Genomic DNA, 23,045 nt, shown 5'->3' with positions numbered 1-23,045 from the left:
GTCGTGGGGTTTGGGAATCGGGAGCAGGGTCGTGGGGTTTGTGTATGGGGGGGCAGGATCGTGGAGTTCAGGTATCGGGGGCAGGGTCGTGTGGTTTGTGTATCGGCGGGGGCAGGGTCGTGGGGTTTGTGTATCGGGGGCAGAGTCGTGGGGTTTGGATATCGGGGGGCAGTGTCGCAGGGTATGGGTATCGCGGGGGGCAGAGTCGTGCGGTTTGGGTATCGGGGGCAGGGTCGTGAGATTTTTGTATCAGGGTAGCGTCGTGGGGTTTAGGTATCGGGGGTAGCGTCGTGGGGTTTGGGTATCGGGGGCAGTGTCGTGGGGTTTGGTTATCGGTGGCAGGGTCGTGGGGTTTGGGTATCGGGGGCATGGTCGTGGGGTTGGGTATCGGGGGCAGGGTCGTGGGGTTTGGGTATCGGGGGCAGGGTCGTGGGATTTGGGTATCAGGGGCAGGGTCGTCGGGTTTGGGTATTGGGGGCAGGGTCGTGGGATTGGGTATCGGGGGGCATGGTCGTGGGGTTGTGTATCGGGGCAGGGTTGTGGGGTTTGTTTATCGGGTGGGGGGCAGGGTCGTGGGGTTTGGGTATCGGGGAGGGCAGTGTCGTGGGGTTTGGGTATCGGGGAGGGCAGGGTCGTGGGGTTTAGGTATCGGGGGCAGGGTCGTGGGGTTTGGGTATCGGGGGCAGGGTCATGAGGTTTGGGTATCGGGGCAGGGTGGTGGGGTTTGTGTATTGGGGGGGGCAGGATCGTGGGGTTTGGATATCTGGGGCAGGGTCGTGGGGTTTGGGTATCGGGGGCGCAGGGTCGTAGGGTTTGTGTATCGGTAGCAGGGTTGTGGGGGTTGGGTATCGGGGGCAGCGTCGTGGGGTTTACGTATTGGGGGCAGGGTCGTGGGGTTTGGGTATCGGGGGCAGTGTCGTGGGGTTTGGGTATCGGGGACAGGGTCGTGGGATTGGGTATCGGGGGCAGGGTCGTGGGATTTAGGTATCGGTGGGGGGGCAGGGTCGTCGGGTTTGGGTATCGGGGGCAGGGTCGTGGGGTTAGGGTATCGGGGGCAGGGTCGTGGGTTAGGGTATCGGGGCAGGGTTGTGGGGTTTGGGTATCGGGGGCAGGGTCGTGGGGTTTGGGTATCGGGGGCAGTGTCGTGGTGTTTAGGTATCGGTGGGGCAGAGCCGTGGGGTTTGGGTATCGGGCGCAGGATGGTGGGGTTTAGGTATCGGGGGGTGCAGATTCGTAGGGATTGGTTATCGGGGGCTGGGTTGTGGGGTTTGGATTTCATTGGGGGCAGGGTCGTGGGATTGGGTTTCGGGGCAGGGTCGTGGGGTTTGTGTATCAGCGGGGCAGGGTCGTGGGATTGGGTATCGGGGGAGGGTCATGGGTTTGGGTATCGGGGGGTGGGGCAGGGTTGTGGGGTTCGGGTATCGGGGGGCAGGGTCGTCTGGTTTGGGTATCGTGGGCAGGGTCGTGGGGTTTAGGCATCGGGATCGGTGGAGGGAGGCAGGGTCGTGGGGTTTGGGTATCGGGGGCAGGGTCGTGGGGTTTGGGTATCGGGGGCAGTGTCTTGGGGTTTAGGTATCGGTGGGGCAGGATCGTGGGGTTTGGGTATCGGGGGCAGGGTCGTGGGGTTTGGGTATCGAGGGCAGGGTCGTGGGGTTTGGGTATCGGGCGCAGGATGGTGGTGTTTGGGTATCGGGGTTGCAGGGTCGTAGGGGTTGGCTGTCGGGGGCTGGGTTGTGGGGTTTTGGTATCGGGCGCAGGGTGGTGGGGTTTGGGTATTGGGGGGGCAGGGTCGTCGGGGTTGGTTATCGGAGGCTGGGTTGTGGTGTTTGGGTATCATTGGGGGCAGGGTCGTGGGATTGGGTATCGGGGCAGGGTCGCGGGGTTTGTGTATCAGGGGGGCAGGGTCGTGGGATTGGGTATCGGGGCAGTGTCGTAGGGTTTGGGTATTGGGGGGCATGGTCGTAGGGTTTGGGTATTGGGGGCAGGGTCGTGGGATTGGGTATCGGGGGGCAGGGTCGTGGTGTTAGGTATCGGGGGCAGGGTCATGGGGTTTGGGTATCGGGGAGGGCAGGGTCGTGGGGTTTGGGTATCGGAGGGGGCCGGGTCGTGGGGTTTGGGTATCGGGGGCAGGGTTGTGGGGTTTGAGTATCGGGGCAGGGTCGTGGGGTTTGGGTATCGGGGACAGGGTTGTGGGGTTTGGGTATCGGTGGCAGGGTCGTGTGGTTTGGGTATCGTGGGCAGGGTCGTGGGGTTCGGGTATCGGGCAGGGTCGTTGGGTTTGGGTGTCGGGTGGCAGGGTCGTGGGGTTTGGATATCGGGGGCAGTGTCGTGGGGTTTGGGTATCGGGGGGGCAGGGTCGTGGGGTTTGGGTATCGGGGGGACACGGTCATGGGGTTTGGGTATCGGGGGCAGGGTCGTGGGGATTGGGTATCGGGGGGGACAGGGTTTTAGGGCTTGGTTATCAGGGGGGCTGGGTTGTGGGGTTTGGGTATCATTGGGGTCAGGGTCGTGGGGTTTGGGTATCGGGGGCAGGGTCGTGGGGTTTGGGTATCGGGGGCAGGGTCGTGGGGTTTATGTATCGGGGGCAGAATCGTGGGGTTTGGTTATCGGTGGCAGGGTCGTGGGGTTTGGGTATCGGGGGCAGGGTTGTGGGGTTTAGGTATCGGGGGCAGGGTCGTGGGGTTTGGGTATCGGGGGCAGTGTCGTGGTGTTTAGGTATCGGTGGGGCAGAGTCGTGGTGTTTGGGTATCGGGCGCAGGATGGTGGGGTTTATGTATCGGGGGTGCAGATTCGTAGGGATTGGTTATCGGGGGCTGGGTTGTGGGGTTTGGATTTCATTGGGGGCAGGGTCGTGGGATTGGGTTTCGGGGCAGGGTCGTGGGGTTTGTGTATCAGCGGGGCAGGGTCGTGGGATTGGGTATCGGGGGAGGGTCATGGGTTTGGGTATCGGGGGGTGGGGCAGGGTTGTGGGGTTAGGGTATCGGGGGGCAGGGTCGTCTGGTTTGGGTATCGTGGGCAGGGTCGTGGGGTTTAGGCATCGGGGTCGGTGGAGGGAGGCAGGGTCGTGGGGTTTGGGTATCGGGGGCAGGGTCGTGGGGTTTGGGTATCGGGGGCAGTGTCTTGGGGTTTAGGTATCGGTGGGGCAGGATCGTGGGGTTTGGGTATCGGGGGCAGGGTCGTGGGGTTTGGGTATCGAGGGCAGGGTCGTGGGGTTTGGGTATCGGGCGCAGGATGGTGGTGTTTGGGTATCGGGGTTGCAGGGTCGTAGGGGTTGGCTGTCGGGGGCTGGGTTGTGGGGTTTTGGTATCGGGCGCAGGGTGGTGGGGTTTGGGTATTGGGGGGGCAGGGTCGTCGGGGTTGGTTATCGGAGGCTGGGTTGTGGTGTTTGGGTATCATTGGGGGCAGGGTCGTGGGATTGGGTATCGGGGCAGGGTCGCGGGGTTTGTGTATCAGGGGGGCAGGGTCGTGGGATTGGGTATCGGGGCAGGGTCGTAGGGTTTGGGTATTGGGGGGCATGGTCGTAGGGTTTGGGTATTGGGGGCAGGGTCGTGGGATTGGGTATCGGGGGCAGGGTCGTGGTGTTAGGTATCGGGGGCAGGGTCATGGGGTTTGGGTATCGGGGAGGGCAGGGTCGTGGGGTTTGGGTATCGGAGGGGGCCGGGTCGTGGGGTTTGGGTATCGGGGACAGGGTTGTGGGGTTTGGGTATCGGTGGCAGTGTCGTGTGGTTTGGGTATCGTGGGCAGGGTCGTGGGGTTCGGGTATCGGGCAGGGTCGTAGGGTTTGGGTGTCGGGTGGCAGGGTCGTGGGGTTTGGATATCGGGGGCAGTGTCGTGGGGTTTGGGTTTCGGGGGGGCAGGGTCGTGGGGTTTGGGTATCGGGGGGACACGGTCATGGGGTTTGGGTATCGGGGGCAGGGTCGTGGGGATTGGGTATCGGGGGGGACAGGGTTTTAGGGCTTGGTTATCAGGGGGGCTGGGTTGTGGGGTTTGGGTATCATTGGGGTCAGGGTCGTGGGGTTTGGGTATCGGGGGCAGGGTCGTGGAGTTTGGGTATCGGGGGCAGGGTCGTGGGGTTTATGTATCGGGGGCAGAATCGTGGGGTTTGGTTATCGGTGGCAGGGTCGTGGGGTTTGGTTATCGGTGGCAGGGTCGTGGGGTTTGGGTATCGGGGGCAGGGTCGTGGGGGTTAGGTATCGGGGGGTAGGGTCGTGGGGTTTTGGTATCGGGGGCAGGCTCGTGGGGTTTGGTTATCGGGGGCAGGGTCGTGTTCTTTGGGTATCGGGAGCGGGGGCAGGGTTATGGAGTTTGGGAATCGGGGCAGGGTCGTGGGGTTGGGTATCGGGGGCAGGGTCGTGTGGTTTGGTTGTCGGGGGCGGGGGCAGGGTCGTGAGGTTTGTGTATTGGGGGCAGGGTCGTGGGGTTTGGGTATTGGGGTGGGCAGGGTCGTGGGGTTTAGGTATCGGGGGCAGCGTCATGGGGTTTAGATATCGGGGGCAGGTTCGTGGGGTTTGGGTATCGGGGACAGGGTCGTGGGGTTTGGGTATCGGGGGCAGGGTCGTGAGGTTTGGGTATCGGGGACAGGGTCGTGGGGTTTGGGTCTCGGGGGGACAGGGTCGTGGGGTTTGGGTATCGTGGCAGGGTCGTGGGGTTTGGGTATTGGGGGCAGGGTCGTGGGGTTTGTGTATTGGGGGCAGGGTCGTGGGGTTTAGGTATCGGTGGGGGGGCAGGGTCGTCGGGTTTGGGTATCGGGGGGTAGGGTCGTGGGGTGTGGGTATCGGGGCAGCGTCGTGGGGTTTGGGTATCGGGGGCAGTGTCGTGGGGTTTAGGTATCGGTGGGGCAGCGTCGTGGGGTTTGGGTATCATTGGGGGCAGGGTCGTGGGATTGGGTTTCGGGGCAGGGTCGTGGGGTTTGTGTATCAGCGGGGCAGGGTCGTGGGATTGGGTATCGGGGGAGGGTCATGGGTTTGGGTATCGGGGGGTGGGGCAGGGTTGTGGGGTTAGGGTATCGGGGGGCAGGGTCGTGGGGTTTGGGTATCGGGGGCAGTGTCGTGGGGTTTGGGTATCGGGGGCAGGGTCGTGGGATTGGGTTTCGGGGGCAGGATCGTGGGATTGGGTTTCGGGGGCAAGGTCGTTGAATTGGGTATCGGGGACAGGGTCATAGGAGTTGGGTATCAGGGGTGCAGGATCGTGTGGGTTGGCTATCAGCGGGGCTGGGTTGTGGGGTTTGGGTATCATTGGGGGCAGGGTCGTGGGGTTGGGTATCAGGGGCAGGGTGGTGGGATTGGGTTCGGGGCAGGGTCGTGGGATTGGATGTCGGGGGAGGGTCATGGGTTTGGGTATCGGGGGGGTGCAGGGTTGTGGGGTTAGGGTATCGGGGGCAGGATCGTGGGATTGGGTTTCGGGGGCAGTGTCGTGTGGTTGGGTATCAGGGGCAGGGTGGTGGGATTGGGTTCGGGGCAGGGTCGTGGGATTGGGTGTCGGGGGAGGGTCATGGGTTTGGGTATCGGGGGGGGTGCAGGGTTGTGGGGTTAGGGTATCGGGGGCAGGGTCGTGGGGTTTGGGTATTGGGGCCCGGGTCGTGGCGTTTGGGTATCGGGGGCATTGTCGTTGGGTTTGGGTATCGGTTGCAGGGTCGTGGAATTGGGTATCGGGGACAGGGTCGTAGGGGTTGGGTATCGGGGGTGCAGGATCGTGTGGGTTGGCTATCAGCGGGGCTGGGTTGTGGGGTTTGGGTATCATTTGGGGCAGGGTCGTGGGGTTGGGTATCAGGGGCAGGGTGGTGAGATTGGGTATAGGGTGCAGGGTCGTGGGGGTTGGCTATCAGTGGGGCAGGGTCATGGGGTTTGATATCGGGAGCAGGGTCGTGGGGTTTCATAGCACTGGAGTATGGTCGTGGGGTTCAGAGCGCACTAGGGAAGGATCTTTGGTTTTGGGAGTACTCATGGGGATGCTGATGGGTTTGGTAGCACTGAGGATTAATCCTGGGATCTGGCATGTAGTCCTGTGTTGCAGCTTCCCCAGGTTGGCACCTCATTTTCAGGTACACCTGGTGCTTCTCTGAGCATGCTCTTCAACACTCCTCATTACCCCAGAGTTGGTCACCTGGCTCTATATTGATGGAGGAAGGTCGTGCTGTGCAGCATGATGGAGGGGAATCCTCAGTGCGGTCATTCCTACCAATACTGTCATGCACAGATGCATCTGCGACAGGTAGATTGGTGAGGACGAGGTTAAGTTTGTTATTTCCTCGTGTTGATTCTCTCACCACCTGCCGCAAGCCCAGTCTGGGAACTATATCCTTCAGGACTCAACCAGCTTGGTCAGTGGTGGTTATACCAAGCCACTCTTGGTGATGGACATTGAAGTCCCCCACCCAGAGTATATTCTGTGCCCTTGGTACACTCCGTGTTTCTTCCAAGTGGTGTTCAACATGGTATCCTGAGGTGGATAGCACACTGAAGCGGCCATTTGGTGTGTGCTGTTACTGAAGGTTGGAGTTTCTGTGTCTGCATTGTGATGTTTTTAGTACTTTATTTTTTGAGTCAGGACTTTTGCTTCTACTTTTACTCAGCGCTACTGAAAGTCCTGTTTTACACTCTGGACATGGATTCCTCAATGGGACTACATTTATTTTGATGTTATGAAGAGGAGGAGGAGGGTGAAGACATGGAAGAGGCTAGACTGGAGGCTCTTAGAGTCAGGCATCACCAAAGGCATCTCTTCTCTACACGTAGACGTTCACTCACCAGGGTCTACAGACTAAGAAGGACTCACTTGGGCATCTCTACTGCACGAGGATGGTGTCCAAGAAGAGGAAATGGAACAGGAGCACCAGTAGCCAGCTGCCAGAGTGAGGAGGGCACAAGTGATAGCCCAGAACTGTCAATAAAACAGCTTGACTCACCAAGTAAAATCACTCCATACCTGCCTGTTCTTCCCCCTCACCAACATACCCTCACTCGATCCCTCACGTTTCAAGACTCTTGCCAAGGTCCTTCATCAGACAGATGTCTACATTTCCCAGCAATTATCCAGTTGAAAGCAGACACAGAAATTAACTCTATTTGATCAAACTATCTTCACCTGAAACAACAACATTCAGCAAGAAGTTCAACAGCATCCATTCACCCTTTCTACAGCTACTTCCTAACACTGACTCTCCTTTGTGCCATCTAACGTCTTACTCTATTTCCTAATCTACTACTCCTATGAAGTTCTCCCTGAGTGAGATGAGGTTGAGTGGTGGGGGGCTGGGATGGTTCCACTGGAGTCTCAGAGCCTGGAGGTGACTCTCATCTCAGGGTAATTGCTGTCCCAGAGGGAGCAGCTTTTGGCAGCCTGGCATTTGCAGTGGCAAGTGGGGCTGGGCCCATGTCTGAAGCTCTGCCATGCAAAGGCTTTAGAGAGTGTCTTAACGAATCATGCTCAATGCCACTCTCCAAAGAGACAGTGACCTCTGCATCCAGTCTTTGCGGCTCACTCATGCTGGGCACAGGCTCCAAGGAGCTACTGGTCAATGTCAGTACAGACACAATAATCCCAACCAGGCCTTGTAAACCCTGTGCAAGTGTGGTTTTCAGGCTGATCCTCAAGACAACTATTGAAGCATTGGTAGCTGCCACTCCTGGCGTTCTGCAGGTTGAGAAACTTCCCACAATGTGTTGCAGATGCGTGTAACAGATTCCTCCCACCTGTCCCATCATCTCAACTGTGTGCATGAAAACTGTTGCACTGCCATGAGATCGATGCTTCCGAATCATTGTTCTTTTGAAGACTGGGCCCCAAGACTCCTCAGCCAAGGGTGATTGTTTCTTCCCCTCCGTGGAGAAAGGGCATGCTCCCTCACCTCAATCCCACTCGTGTTCAGTGACCCACCCATTGATGGCCCTTCTGACTGCCTAACTAATTCATCCTGAGTGGGTGTCTCTGGGCTAGTGATGGTAAGATGCCAGGATTGAGTTAGTGGCAGCAGCCGTGGATCAGAAAGTCCGGACACATTCATGGACCAGTGGATCTCATCTTACAAAGTACCCGCTATGATGCAAACAGTGACATTTTCTCTTGAAAAGATAGAAGGTGAGTATAAGGGCATTGCAAGACTTTGAGAAGGCATGTGAAATTGAAACTACTTATCACTGGCCTTTACCAAACTTCTCTTGCCAGCTGGTCTCCAACCTTGTCCTCTCCTACAAGTTCTCCTGTCAATCTGCTGAATGACACATCAGAAAATCTGCGGGCCCTTCCAGCTGCTCACACCTCCAAGGCTGCTGCAGCTGAGGCTCCTCCTGCCAGCTTGTTGAGAAGTGACACCCACCGATGTAAAACCACTGCTAACCCGCCGTAATTTCCTCCTCAAATACTCATTAGCAATGCAGTGTGGTTTGGAGCCCAGAATACCACACTTCGGGTTTACTGCCAGTGGGAGGGAGGGAAATACAATTCTGGTGCAGCCTTTAAAAAGCTGCAGCCAGTTAAAGGGCAACATTCTTAGGAACCAAAAAGGAAATCATCTTGTGGAGGCAGAGGGGGTAGGACTGAGGTATTGAAGAGTACTTTGCATCCATTTTCACAGAAGAGGATGCCGTTGTCACAGTAAAGAAGGAGGTTGCAGAGAAATTGGATAGGATAAAAGTAGATAAAGTGGCGGTACTTAAAAGGTTGGCAACACTCAAGTAGAAAAGTCACCCAGTCTGGATGAGATGCATTCTAGTTGCTGAGGGAAGTCAATGTGCAAATAGCAGAGGCTCTGGCCAATCTTTCAATCCTTGGATATGGGAGTAGTGCCAGAGGACTGGAGAGTTGCAAATGTTGCATCCCTGTTCAAAAAAGGGGAGAGGGATAAAATTGGTAACGACAGGCCAGTCAGCTTAACGTTGATGGTGGGAGAACTTTTACAGACGTAATCTGGGAGAAAATTCATTGTCACTTGGAGAAACATGAATTAATTAATGACAGCCAACAGGGAATTGTTAAAGGCAACTTGTGTCTGACAAACTTGATTAAATTCTTCAATGAAATAACAGAGAGGGTTGATGAAGGTAGTGCAGTTGATGTGTATATGGACTTTCAAAAGGCATTTGATAAAGTACCACATAATAAAGTACTTAATAACAAAATTGAAGCCCATGGGATGAAAGGGACAGTGGCAGCATAGAAACAAAATAGACTAAGGGGCAGAAAGCAGGAGAGTAGTGGAGGGAAGTACACAGTGCTGTCCCCCAGTGGTCGGTATTAGGACCACTGCTATTTTTGATATATATTTTCCAGTTCGGAGTGCTTATATGGAGGGAGAGATGTGAAATCAAAGGAGAGAGGGCAAAGGGAGTTGAGATGCTGATTGAAAGGATATGGAATCGCTCAGCGCAGAGTTTGAGAAGAAAAAGAAGGGAGGCTACCTTGGTGAGAAACTCGGGATGGGACTTGAGGGGGGCAGTTGAGAACAAGGATTTTAACGGAGAGGTGAGAGGGATGGAACAAGGTGCTCAAAGGAGGAGACGGTGCAGGAAGAGTAGGGAGACAGACCAAAGTGTAATTTGGTGATGCAAGCCACATCACCACTGCATGGTTTGGGTGAGGCAGGTGGTGGAAGTTATAACCAGGAATACAGTTTCCATAGAAAAAGGCGGTGACATTGGAGGTCACTATGAGGTCCAGAAGCAGCAGAGAAATTGACTTTGGCCCAGGATAAGTGGATTTCTGTCCAGGACCCCCACAGCAGCAAAATAAAGCTGAGAAACCAGCAGGACAGTCAGAAGCTCAGCAGGTAACAGCAACGGATGGAAGATGGGCTGTAGGCTAGCAAAGTTACATTAGAACTAAGCAACATAGCAGCTAATTCTTACAATGTCCAGTAGAACAGCGCAGTCCTGGTGGTAGAGGAATCTTGAAGTCTGGGAAGTCAAATTTGAGCAAAGTTCAGCTGTTGAAACAAGCTCAGTGAAAACAAGCAGGGTCAGGCTTTGCACAGGTAGCTTTATACTTATAGATTGGGCTAAAATGCACCCAGAATTAGGGCCAGGGGGTTTTAAGCAGTGGAAAAGAGGAGATTGGGGGAGAAAGGGCAAAGGATGGCAATGGATAACCAAGAATAGAGTTGCAAAGGAGAGAAGCTCAATTAAGTAGCTGCCAGCCCATGGGCCATCATGAATTCAGTGCCATAGGGGAAGTCATGAACTGACATCAACAGAAAGCTGGGCTCCTTAAAATGGTGTAGCGGGTACGAACACATTCTAGCATGTCAAACCTGACTCCATTATTTAGGGATTTAAAAACCGCTAGCACCCGTGATAATGATGATGATGAAGATGATTTGGCTGCTCAGTTTCAAATTCTGACGATGAATAAGACCAGAACTATACTGTTTCTTTTCTTTTCAATTAAGAAGATTCCCCAGTATCAGAAAATCATGGATATACAATAGGACTTTACCCCCTCCCCCAAAACTCCAGAGAGCATAAATTGCCAGAGGTACCAGTACTGAATTCTGTTTCTTGTTGAAGGTGCCCAGTATATTAATGCAGTTAAATGTTTTTTTTATATATGTTCTGTTCTGCAGGGATTTTTTAATTTTCCCCTGAGGAGACACCTTGCGCTAGGAATGCAGTCTTGTATACAGAGGCTGTGTATATGTGAAGAATAGTAAGATTAGGACGAAGGTAGAGACAGGAACAACACTAGGTCGGCTCGGATTCTCTCACCCGGAAGTTGAAAGCAAATCCTTAACATAGGAATAAATTAGTTTTTTTGATCTAATAGAAGTATTAAAATTCTCTTGAATCTTATGCAAATAAAAGATGATTGTTTATAGGATGCCTTTTATTTTACAGAACCATTCAATATGCAGTTTCATGATCCTGTTTTAACAAGACTCTTCACTCTGCTCATATACCCCAAATAGAGAACAGAAAATGCATGTCTGTAAGTATACAGGGGACTGAACATTACACTCCTCCCATTTTCATTATTGGGGTTTGCTTTGCAGAGGAGTTCTCTAAGATGAAGGAGGAGGTCCCCTCGGCTCTGGTAGAAGCTCATGTAAAGAAAGTAGAAGATGCTGCTAAAGTCACTGGGAAGGCAGATCCAACATATGGTCTAGAGAGCAGTGGAATTGCAGGAACTACCCCAGATGAGCCGGAGAAGTTGGGTGAGTACACGTGATGAGTTGTGCCAGGGGAGCTGAAGGCAATGGACCATTCACAGTGAACCTGTTGACTTTGCCAAGTAGCTGTACCCAAGTAGACTAGGCATATCCTTCAGCTCTTTACTTATCATTGGAATTTGTCTGGTTGTCTTAATAGTAAATCCCACAGGGGTCGTTTTACACGTTCCAATCCAAATGTTCTTGTGTACCAAGCTCATAATGTTCAGATTTTCAAAGAACTAGTTAAGAGTTAGAGAACGAATGATTGGTCCACTTCTATTTTAGAAATTTTGGCCCTGCACTTGTATTGGTCATTTATATAGATAGAAACTAAATGTAGTGAAGAAACATTCCTAATTTTGTTTATTGCGTTCATCTTCAAACTCCTGTTGTAACATTGCTTAATCCATAACAGAGTTTACTTCACTAAAGCAGATTTTAGTGCTATGTGTGCTGCCAAAGGTTTTCTGTTTTTATTGAGAAAGCTCAGTGAAGGTCAAAGAACCACCGTGCAAATCAACCCCAGGATCTGAAAGAGTAAGAGTGAAGTTGAGGTAAATCAGCAAGTAGCTTAGATTTTAAAATCCTATCCATTGTAGCAGAAAGGGAAGACTGAGAGAGGTCAAGAGTTCTAGAGTTTGGAAGTCCTGGGAAAGAATGAGTTAGAGGAAGCGGTGAGTTTGATTTTCACAACAGCAACTTATATTTATATAGCGCCTTTAACATAGTAAAACGTTCCAATGTGCTTCACAGGAGCGTGATCAGACAACATTTGACTACCAAGCCACATAAAGAGATATTAGGACAGATGACCAAATGTTTGGTCAAAGAGGTTGAGGAGCATCTTAAAGGAGGAAAGGGAGGTAGAGAGGCGGAGAGGTTTAGGGCTCAGGCAGCTGACGGCACGTCTGCCAATGGTGGGGCGAGGTTACAGAAATACGGAGAAGCGAAGTCATGAGTGAGAATTTTAAAATCGAGGCATTGCCGGTCCGGGAGCCAATGTAGGTCAGCGAGCACAGGGGTGATGGGTGAACGTGTCTTGGTGCAAGTTAGGATGCGGGCAGCTGAGTTTTGGATGAGCTCAAATTTATGGAGGGTGCAAGGTGGAAACTGGCCAGGAGAGCATTGGAATAGTCGCGTCTAGCGGTAACAAAAGCATCGATGAGGATTTCAGCAATAACTGAGCTGAGACAGGCGCGGAGACGGGCAATGTTACGGAAGTGGAAGTAGGTGATTTTGATGCTGGGAGGACATGCGGTTTGAAGCTCAGCTCAAGGTCAAATGGGATGCCAAGGTGGCAAATGGTTGGCTCAGTAGTCAGGGAGAGGGGTGGAGTCAGTGGCTAGGGAACAGAGTTTGTGACAAAAACAATGCCTTCGGTCATCCCAATGCTTAATTGGAGGAAATTTCTGCTCATACTGTACTGGATGTCGGACAAGCAACGTGATCAATCACAATCAGGATGCAGGACACAGGCAAAAGGAGGGCGTGTAGGATGGGGCATTTGGAGCTTAATGTCAGTTTGCAGATCCAAAATATGGAATGTTTATGGGATTTGTGGATGATGTGAGTCCTGCAGCTAATCCAGGCAGTTGATTACTGCATTTTGCTGAAATTGATTAAAAAAATGTTTAAAAATATTTGCATGGAGAAAACGAAAAATAAAATTGTGGCTCTCTCTGTTATTGATTGTGTGCCTCTCTGTCTTTCTGTTTGCCTTCCTCTGGGAGGCAAATGATGCAGGGGACTAGGCCTAGCAGAGAGCTTGCATATTAGGGTTTAGCTTGCTGTGGGAACACTTGAGGTGGGAGGGACAAAGTTTAATAACATTTGGAGAGGAATAGGATTTGATGCTGGGGTCATTCCGAGGGTTTGAGGGGAGGCCAGAAAGAAGAGAGCAGCCATTAGTAGTGGAGAGTGTGACCGCAAAGAACAGAAATGCAAAGTGCCATGGAATGCATGGAGAAGAGCAAAACACTGCCCAAACACTGAGGGTGTGAATATACAACGGTCTGACAGACACTGCGGGTATGAATATACAATGGTCTGTGAAAGTGCCCAAACATTTTCAAAGCTTCAGTGCACTGAAAATAAAAGAAATCCTGTCGCCTTTTACTTTTATCCCTTTTCTCTCAAAACAGTTTGAATTTCTGATGTTTGCTGTGATCTTTTGAATTCTCTCTTTTCTTCCTAATTCTTTTGTTGCCCTTGATGTGACTATACTTGGGATTTTTACACAACTCCTTTTACACACAGCCTCTGTCTGCTGTGAAAGGGCTGATATTAACTCCTCATCCCCCTGCACAATTTCTTTCCTTCTTCTCTGTTGGTATATGAGAGGGATGTGATGACGTAGCGTGCAGGGGGATGGGGCTGTAGTGTCCAAATCCCTTTCTTGGTTTACGACTGCCTCTTACACTGTTGGCCTCAACTCTACAGCTACCATTCCGCATTCCCTTAGACTGTGCCTACACTCCTCGCATATCTTCTCTTGCAGTTCACTGAATTTATTACACAGTATTGAGCACTGTTCTAACTGCTTGATCAATACTTAACAGGTCATTATATAACCCTTGAACCATCGGGCCCTTTTTGATCTTAGATTCCTCATCAAAGAGGGCTCTAACCCATTTAAATGTGTTTTCGTGTTCCAACGCAAATTCTGATCCTTGATGATCAAGGATAAATTTCTCTCAACTCTCATCTAGTTTAGATTTCGATTCTGCCATGGCTTCATAATTTACTGCTGACTAGCATCACGAGACTGGTACAGATGAAGAAGGTCATACATCCCATCAGATCTCATCCTCCCACAATAGTAGTCCTATTACATCTTCCCATTACAGCATCCCATGTGTCAGGCCTCACACACCCTTACCGGTAAGCCTGTTCCAGCTGTTTATTACCCTCTATGTAAAGAAATACTCCTGGGTCTGTCTTATCCCTGCCCTTCACATCTTGACCTTGTGCTCTGAAAGCATTGTTCCCAGTTTGCTTTTTCTATCCCATTAAGTATTTTCTACACCTGAATAAAGGTCCCTTCTGAAACATCTTTTTGAGATTGAAGAGCAAATGATGATCAGCCGTGTTGCTCTCGAACTGCTTGTAGGGCCTGGATGGTGTACCCTTAGATGCATTGACCAGACCTGGTTCCAGTACTGTATGTTCAGCCTGACTAGGGCACTGTATGGCCCCTCCGCATGGCCTCTGCAGACTGAATTTACCTGATTTAGTTATGTAACCCAGTATCTTTGTCACTTTGTGTATTTCCCTCTCACACTGTTAGGACGTGGTGATCGGTGAGTCAACTGACCCCCTTGGATCTTTCTCAACTCCCTCCTTCGCCAGTTCTATCCCACCCATGGGATACATGTGTCTCCTATTTTTTACTTGCAATATGCATTTGTCCATGTGGAACTTAATTTGGTATTAGTTAGCTCAAGGAAAGGAATATGCCCGCTTGTCAGACATGGCTCAGTGGTAGCACTTTCGCCTCTGAGTCAGACAGTGGTGGGTTCCAAGTCCCACTCCAGGATTTGAGCACATAATCTATGCTGACCCTCCTGTGCAGTACTGAGAGGGTGCTGCATTCTAACTTCGAAGATGCAATACCTTGTACAGCAGTCGTCTGTATCGGAGTAGAGTCTGCAGTTCCCACACAGGATGCATTGTGATGTTATTGACTCTATTTGGTTCCTCATTTTCCACGTTATATTGAGAGAAGTAGGTGGTATGTATGAGACATTTATTTTCACTTGTATGAAATATTTCAATCAACTAAGAATTGTATCTCTGTCCACTGGAAGAAATATTGCAGGTCGCTTCGAACAGTTCAAAGCAACATTAAAGGTGAATGCCACATGCTACTTAGTTTTGCACTGTTTAAGAGATTTCTAGCAATCTTAAGTGGCTAATATTGCAATTTAGACTGTGATATGAAAAATGAAATTGTTTTACTTTCTCTTTCTCAGAGGAGGGCAGTGATGAAATTAAGTCAGATGCCCAACCAGCAGAAGATAAAAAAGAATCAAAGGTAACACTGCCCTTTGCGCTCTTTTCTCTCCTGCTGCTGTGCTCTTTCCTCTTGACGTGCTCCTCCCCCCAACGTGTTCTTTCCTCTTCCTCATGGTACTGATAGAGTCACTTGCACTTTGGAGGCTCTCAAAGCACTGATTTCACCATCTCTCTGCGCTTACTAGGTTGGGAGATGAGACTGCTGGGAATTAGATGTAGTGCACCATCAAATCCCAAATGGCACAGATATAATATCAGTTATTTGCATCGTAAAGTTGTCACTGTTCCAGCCATAAATGTTGCTTGATCTCCAACCTGAAAACAGCAGACCTTAATGCAGCTCATTCCCCACAGCAGCCAGCCATCAGATAAGAGTGCAGATTAGTAATGGACGATTATGTAGTTTGGTGCTGAGAACTCTTACCTGTTAGGACCTCGACTCAGGCCTGAACTGATTTCAAATCAGCCTACAAGCATTTGAGAGAGGGAACTTCCATCCTTTTTTGTCTGCGCTGGAATAGTTGTCATCCTTCCAAGTGCTGGAGAGGGCCAACACAACAAACTCCTTCACTGAAGCAGTGCAGAAGGATTTGTACTTCCTAAAAATTCTGCATAATAACTATTTACGATGCTTCAGTGGGGAAATATATTGTATGGTGTGGTACTAAGCCATATAGTCCAGAAGGTACTTGAATTAATCCTTTGACAGTGTTGAGCTGGTAATCTATACTGGGGCTGTAGTTGATGCACTGCAATTGGCCTTACTGTTCCTGGTTTGGGGGTTGGGGTGGGAAATCAGCCAGAGTTCACACTCTAAATCTCTCTCTATACTTGGAAAGTGCAAGTGTGCGCAGACGTCAGGTGGGGCCAGGATCAGGCTTGGCTGTGATGCCTCCATGTTCGAATATTCTGTCCCAAGGAATCTGCAAGACCAAAAGCATTCTGGAGAAGAGTGGAGAAAATGGGGCGCAACAACTGTGATCCAAAGAAAGAAATACTACATTCATTCCCCTCCCTTCCTACACCTCCAAGAAAAACAAGTGCTTTGACTGTTTCTGCATTGAAAATGTCAGTAGAATTGTGTTTCATGTTTAGTAATCCACCCTGAATTCGCATTTTAAGAAATTACAACTTGGAGTCATTTATACTGGCATACATCATGCCATTGTTCCTGGACCCACAAACAAAACAGAGGAATCTATTATATTTTTCCCCAGTTTGCCTGTTACTTGTTCCAGTGTCTCCTTTTCATGTTGTTGGTTTGTTCCTAGGAGAACAAGGAAGTAGCAGTGGAAGACGAAAATAAGGAAAAACAGCCCGACTCTTCCAAAAAGGATGAAGACAAAGGAAAAGAATGTGAACCAGAGAAAGAAAATGAAAAGGCTGAGGTAGAAGTGGGTAGGTTCAGCAGGCCTTTGAGTCTTCACTGGTCCGTAGGGAGAGCAGCACTTGGAACTCATACAGCCTTTGTGTTCTGGGTTCCATTGTATTATTCACAACCACCTATTGCCAGATGGGCTTAAAACCTGTTCTTGGGTCTCTCCCAATGATGTATACAAGAACACTGGGCGTTGTCACCTCTCATTCACCTGGTGTCTGCCTTGGCTCAGTGGTAGCAATCTTGCCTCCTAGTTAGAAGGTTGTGGGTTGAAGGCCAAAACCCAGGACTTGAGCACATCATGTTCATTGCAGTACTGAGGTCTTTCAGATGAGACGTTAAGCCGAGGCCCTGTCTCCCCATTCGGGTGGATGCAAAAAAACCCCATGACACTATTCTCAAAAAAGAGCAGTGGCATTCTCCCGATGTCTTTGCCAATATTTATCCTTCAATCAACAACTAAAAGATCTGGTCATTTATTTCATTGTTGTTTATGGGATTTTGATGTACACACATTGGCTGCCATATTTTCAACAGTGACTACACTTCAAAAGAAAGGAGATAGGGTGTCAGTGTTGCTTCAGGAGAATGTTACAGTGCTGGAGAGAGAGGATGTCCTGGAGGGGTCAAGAACAGAATCTATTTGGTTCGAGTTGAGAAACAATAGAAGTGCCATTACATGACTCAGTGTATTTTTCGGCCGCCAACTAGTGGGAAGGATATAGAGGAGTGAATTTGCAGAGAAATTACAGAGAGGTGCAAGAAGTATAAAGTAGTGATAATGGGGGACTTCAACTATCCTAATGTAGACTGGGATAGTAATAGTGTAAAGGGCAGAGAGGGGGAAGAATTTCTGAAGTGTGTTCAAGAGAACGTTCTTGATCAGTACGTTTCTGGCCCAATGAGGAAGGAGGCATTGCTGGATCTGGTTCTGGGGAATGACATGGGTCAAGTGGAGCAAGTAGGTAGAGTAGAGTCGGTGAACATTTGGGGAACAGTGATCACAGTATCATAAGGTTTAGATTAGCTATGGAAAAGGACAGGGAGCATGCGAGAGTAAAAATGCATAATTGGAGGAAGGCCAATTCCAGTGGGTTAAGAACAGCTCTGACCCGAAGTGATACATTTTGGTAGGAAGAATGAGGAGAGGTAATATAAACTAAAGGGGGTGCATGAACAGAGTGACCTAGGGTATATGTGCACAAATCGTTGAAGGTGGCAGGACAGGTTGAAAAAGTGGTTAAAAAGCATACTAGATCCTGGGCTTAATAAAGAGAGGCATAAGGGCCGAAATTGCCCCCCACCTGAAATGGGGCGCACGCAACCCGTTTTGAGTGTTTTCACTGCCGTGGTTGTTGAGGTCGCCTCTTAAGCGAAATTCAGCTCTGTTTCTTTTTCAGTTGGATCCCGAAGTCGCTCTTCATGGGGGCGGAAGTTGGCGCGGTGAGCACACTAGAGGGGCGGAAGTTGGGGGATGCGGAGTGATCGCCATGATGACGTCATCACGGTGCCGCATCACCACGGCTCTTCACTTAAAAGGGACAGCCTCAGTGATGTTTTAACTTCGGTCCACTGGGCCACCACGGAGGGATTTTGCTTGACCAGCGGCTTGGCACCCAAGAGGGCATGTTGGCGGCTCGGCCGAACCCGGGGACAAAATAAAATGGCGGCAGCGGCAGTAGGCCCTCCCCTTTAAGGGGAGCCGCGCCGCCATTGCAGAAGGTCACAGCCTCACTGGACCACCAGAAAACAGCAAGTTTTGGCACCGCCAGGTGGGCCAAAGATCTTCACGGCGAAATTTCGCCGTCGGGAGCGTAGATTGGTGGTGTGCACTGTGATGACGCACTTAGCACGGATCGGCAGCAGCGGAGCGGTAGGTAGCGGGGAGCGGGGCACTGCCAGGATAACACGGGAGCGCAATTTTGATAATGGCAGCCATTACACAAAAAGTTGGCGGCCACTGCACTCCGCAGCGGATAGCCGCCACTTTCCAGTGTTAAGCAGCCTTCAGGAAAGGGGCAAATTCGGCCCTAAAGAGTACAAAAGCGTGGCAATTATGATGAACCTTTATAAAACACTGGTTTAGCCTCAACTGGAGTATTGTGTCCAACTCTGGGCACCGCACTTTAAGAAGGCCGTGACGGTTTTGGAGAGGGTGCAGAAAAGATTTACAGAATGGTTCCATGGATGAGGGACTTCAGTTACGTGGATAGACTGGAGAAGCTGGGGTTGTTCTGCTTAGAGCAGAGAAGGTTGAGAGGAGATTTGATAGAGGGGTCTGGACAGAGCAGATAGAGAGAAACTGTTCCCATTGACGGAAGGGTCGAGAACCAGAGGACACAGATTTAAAGTGATTGGTAAAAGAACCAAAAGCGATGTAAGAAAAACCTTTTTACGCAGCGAGTGGTTAGGATCTGAAATGCACGGCCTGAAAGGGTGGTGGAGGCAGATTCAATCGTGGCTTTCAAAAGGGAGTTGGATAAGTACCTGAAGGAAAAACATTTGCAGGGCTACGGCGAAAGGGCGGGGGAATGGGACTAGCTACGGTTCTTGCACAGAGCTGGCACAGGCTCGACGGGCCGAATAGCCTCCTTCTGTGCTGTAACCGTTTTATGATTCTATGAAAAGTACTTAATTGGTTATGGAGCACTTGGGTATATCCTGAGGTTGTGAAATGAGCTATATAAATGCACGTTGTTTCTTTCTTGGATGTCTCCCCTTACAGCCCAACCACTGTAAGGCAAATTGTAAACTAATGTCTCACAACTCCAGTGCTACTAAGTGAAAGCTGCTGCCCCCAAGTTCTTATTGAATCTCAAAGGAATTAATAATTATGAATGTTTGAAAGAGAAAAGTTGTACAGGGCCTTGTGCCAGATGAAACTGAACATTAGGTATCTCCTTCGGAGACTGGAATTAAAGTAAATTATTGAGAGAATCTGCAAGAAGATTGACTGTGTATCTAACCCGTGCTGTACCTGCCCTGGGAGTGTTTGATGGGATAGTGTAGAGGGAGCTTTACTGTGTATCTAACCCGTGCTGTACCTGCCCTGGGAGTGTTTGATGGGATAGTATAGAGGGAGCTTTACTCTGTATCTAACCCGTGCTGTACCTGTCCTGGGAGTGTTTGATGGGATAGTGTAGAGGGAGCTTTACTGTGTATCTAACCCGTGCTGTACCTGCCCTGGGAGTGTTTGATGGGACAGTGTAGAGGGAGCTTTACTCTGTATCTAATACGTGCTGTACCTGCCCTGGGAATGTTTGATGGGATAGTGTACAGGGAGCTTTACTCTGTATCTAATCCGTGCTGTACCTGCCCTGGGAGTGTTTGATGGGATAGTGTACAGGGAGCTTTACTCTAGATAATCCGTGCTGTACCTGCCCTGGGAATGTTTGATGGGATAGTGTACAGGGAGCTTTACTCTGTATCTAACCCGTGCTGTACATGCCCTGGGAGTGTTTGATAGGATAGTGTAGAGGGAGCTTTACTCTGTATCTAACCCGTGCTGTACATGCACTGGGAGTGTTTGATGGGATAGTGTACAGGGAGCTTTACTCTGTATCTAACCCGTGCTGTACCTGCCCTGGGAGTGTTTGATGGGACAGTGTAGAGGGAGCTTTACTCTGTATCTAATCCGTGCTGTACATGCACTGGGAGTGTTTGATGGGACAGTGTAGAGGAAGCTTTACTCTGTATCTAACCCGTGCTGTACATGCCCTGGGAATGTTTGATGGGATAGTGTAGAGGGAGCTTTACTCTGTATCTAACCCGTGCTGTACCTGCCCTGGGAGTGTTTGATGGGAAAGTGTAGAGGGAGCTTTACTCTATCTAACCCATACTGTACATGCACTGGGAGTGTTTGATGGGACAGTGTAGAGGGAGCTTTACTCTGTATCTAACCCGTGCTGTACATTTACTGGGAGTGTTTGCTGGGACAGTGTAGAGGGAGCTTTACTCTGTATCTAACCCGTGCTGTACCTGCCCTGGGAGTGTTTGATGGGACAGTGTACGGGGAGCTTTACTCTGTATTTAACCCGTGCTGTACATGCCCTGGGAGTGTTTGATGGGACAGTGTAGAGAGAGCTTTACTCTGTATCCAATCCGTGCTGTACCTGCCCTGGGAGTGTTTGATGGGATAGTATATAGGGACCTTCACTCTGTATTTAACCCGTGCTGTACATGCCCTGGGAGTGTTTGATGGGATAGTGTACAGTGAGCTTTACTCTGTATCTAATCCGTGCTGTACCTGTCCTGGGAGTGTTTGATGGGATAGTGTAGAGGGAGCTTTACTGTGTATCTAACCCGTGCTGCACCTGCCCTGGGAGTGTTTGATGGGACAGTGTAGAGGGAGCTTTACTCTGTATCTAATCCGTGCTGTACATGCACTGGGAGTGTTTGATGGGACAGTGTAGAGGGAGCTTTACTCTGTATCTAACCCGTGCTGTACATGCCCTGGGAATGTTTGATGGGATAGTGTAGAGGGAGCTTTACTCTGTATCTAACCCGTGCTGTACCTGCCCTGGGAGTGTTTGATGGGACAGTGTAGAGGGAGCTTTACTCTATCTAACCCATACTGTACATGCACTGGGAGTGTTTGATGGGACAGTGTAGAGGGAGCTTTACTCTGTATCTAACCCGTGCTGTACATTCACTGGGAGTGTTTGATGGGACAGTGTAGAGGGAGCTTTACTCTGTATCTAACCCGTGCTGTACATGCCCTGGGAGTGTTTGATGGGATAGTGGACAGGGAGCTTTACTCTGTATCGAATCCGTGCTGTACATGCACTGGGAGTGTTTGATGGGAAAGTGTACAGGGAGATTTACTCTCTATCTAACCCGTGCTGTACATGCACCGGGAATGTTTGATGGGATAGTGCAGAGGGAGCTTTACTGTGTATCTAATCCGTGCTGTACCTGCCCTGGGAGTGTTTGATGGGATAGTATAGAGGGAGCTTTACTCTGTATCTAACCCGTACTGTACCTGTCCTGGGAGTGTTTGATGGGATAGTGTAGAGGGAGCTTTACTGTGTATCTAATCCGTGCTGTACCTGCCCTGGGAGTGTTTGATGGGATAGTATATAGGGAGCTTCACTCTGTATTTAATCCGTGCTGTACATGCCCTGGGTGTGTTTGATGGGACAGTGTAGAGGGAGCTTTACTCTATCTAACCCGTGCTGTACATGCCCTGGGAGTGTTTGATGGGACAGTGTAGAGGGAGCTTTACTCTGTATCTAATCCGTGCTGTACCTGCCCTGGGAGTGTTTGATGGGATAGTGTACAGGGAGCTTTACTCTGTATCTAATCCGTGCTGTACCTGCCCTGGGAATGTTTGATGGGATAGTGTACGGGGAGCTTTACTCTGTATCTAATCCGTGCTGTACCTGCCCTGGGAGTGTTTGATGGGACAGTGTAGAGGGAGCTTTACTCTGTATCTAATACGTGCTGTACCTGCCCTGGGAATGTTTGATGGGATAGTGTACAGGGAGCTTTACTCTGTATCTAATCCGTGCTGTACCTGCCCTGGGTGTGTTTGATGGGACAGTGTAGAGGGAGCTTTACTCTGAATCTAACCCCCTGTACCTGCCCTGGGAATGTTTGATGGGATAGTGTACTGGGAGCTTTACTCTGTATCTAATCCGTGCTGTACATGCACTGGGAGTGTTTGATGGGATAGTGAACAGGGAGCTTTACTCTGCATCTAACCCGTGCTGAACCTGCCCTGGGTGTGTTTGATGGGACAGTGTAGAGGGAGCTTTACTCTGTATCTAACCCGTGCAGTACATGCCCTGGGAGTGTTTGATTGGACAGTGTAGAGGGAGCTTTACTCTGTATCTAACCCGTGCTGTACATGCCCTGGGAGTGTTTGATACGATAGTGGACAGGGAGCTTTACTCTGTATCGAATCCGTGCTGTACGTGCCCTGGGAGTGTTTGATGGGATAGTGTACAGGGAGCTTTCCTCTATATCTAACCCGTGCTGTACATGCCCTGGGAGTGTTTGATTGGACAGTGTAGAGGGAGCTTTACTCTGTATCTAACCCGTGCTGTACATGCACTGGGAGTGTTTGATGGGATAGTGTACAGGGAGCTTTACTCTGTTTCTAACCCGTGCTGTACATGCCCTGGGAGTCTTTGATAGGATAGTGTAGAGGGAGCTTTACTCTGTATCTAACCCGTGCTGTACCTGCCCTGGGAGTGTTTGATGGGACAGTGTACGGGGAGCTTTACTCTGTATTTAACCCGTGCTGTACATGCCCTGGGAGTGATTGATAGTATAGTGTAGAGGGAGCTTTGCTCTGTATCTAATACGTGCTGTACATGAACTGGGAGTGTTTGATGGGACAGTGTAGAGGGAGCTTTACTCTGTATCTAACCCGTGCTGTACATGCCCTGGGAATATTTGATGGGATAGTGTAGAGGGAGCTTTACTGTGTATCTAATCCGTGCTGTACCTGCCCTGGGAGTGTTTGATGGGATAGTATATAGGGAGCTTCACTCTGTATTTAATCTGTGC

The 23,045-nt window shown here is 50.4% G+C and overlaps 1 protein-coding gene across 4 annotated transcripts in view; it reads left to right on the top strand.

Moving 5' to 3' along the window:
* The window catches only part of LOC139240875 (SWI/SNF complex subunit SMARCC2-like), an 875,893-nt gene that overhangs the window by 265,829 nt on the left and 587,019 nt on the right, over positions 1–23,045 (top strand). For all 4 annotated transcript variants that reach the window (XM_070869382.1, XM_070869381.1, XM_070869383.1 and 1 more), the window contains exons 21-23: positions 10,982–11,143; positions 15,112–15,173; positions 16,426–16,552. In XM_070869382.1, coding sequence (XP_070725483.1) covers positions 10,982–11,143; positions 15,112–15,173; positions 16,426–16,552 — 351 coding nt within the window. The remainder of the gene's footprint in view (positions 1–10,981; positions 11,144–15,111; positions 15,174–16,425; positions 16,553–23,045) is intronic.

Source organism: Pristiophorus japonicus, chromosome X, assembly GCF_044704955.1.
Source record: "Pristiophorus japonicus isolate sPriJap1 chromosome X, sPriJap1.hap1, whole genome shotgun sequence".
In the NCBI taxonomy this organism is placed as follows: domain Eukaryota; kingdom Metazoa; phylum Chordata; class Chondrichthyes; family Pristiophoridae; genus Pristiophorus; species Pristiophorus japonicus.
This window is presented reverse-complemented; position numbering and strand designations above follow the sequence as displayed.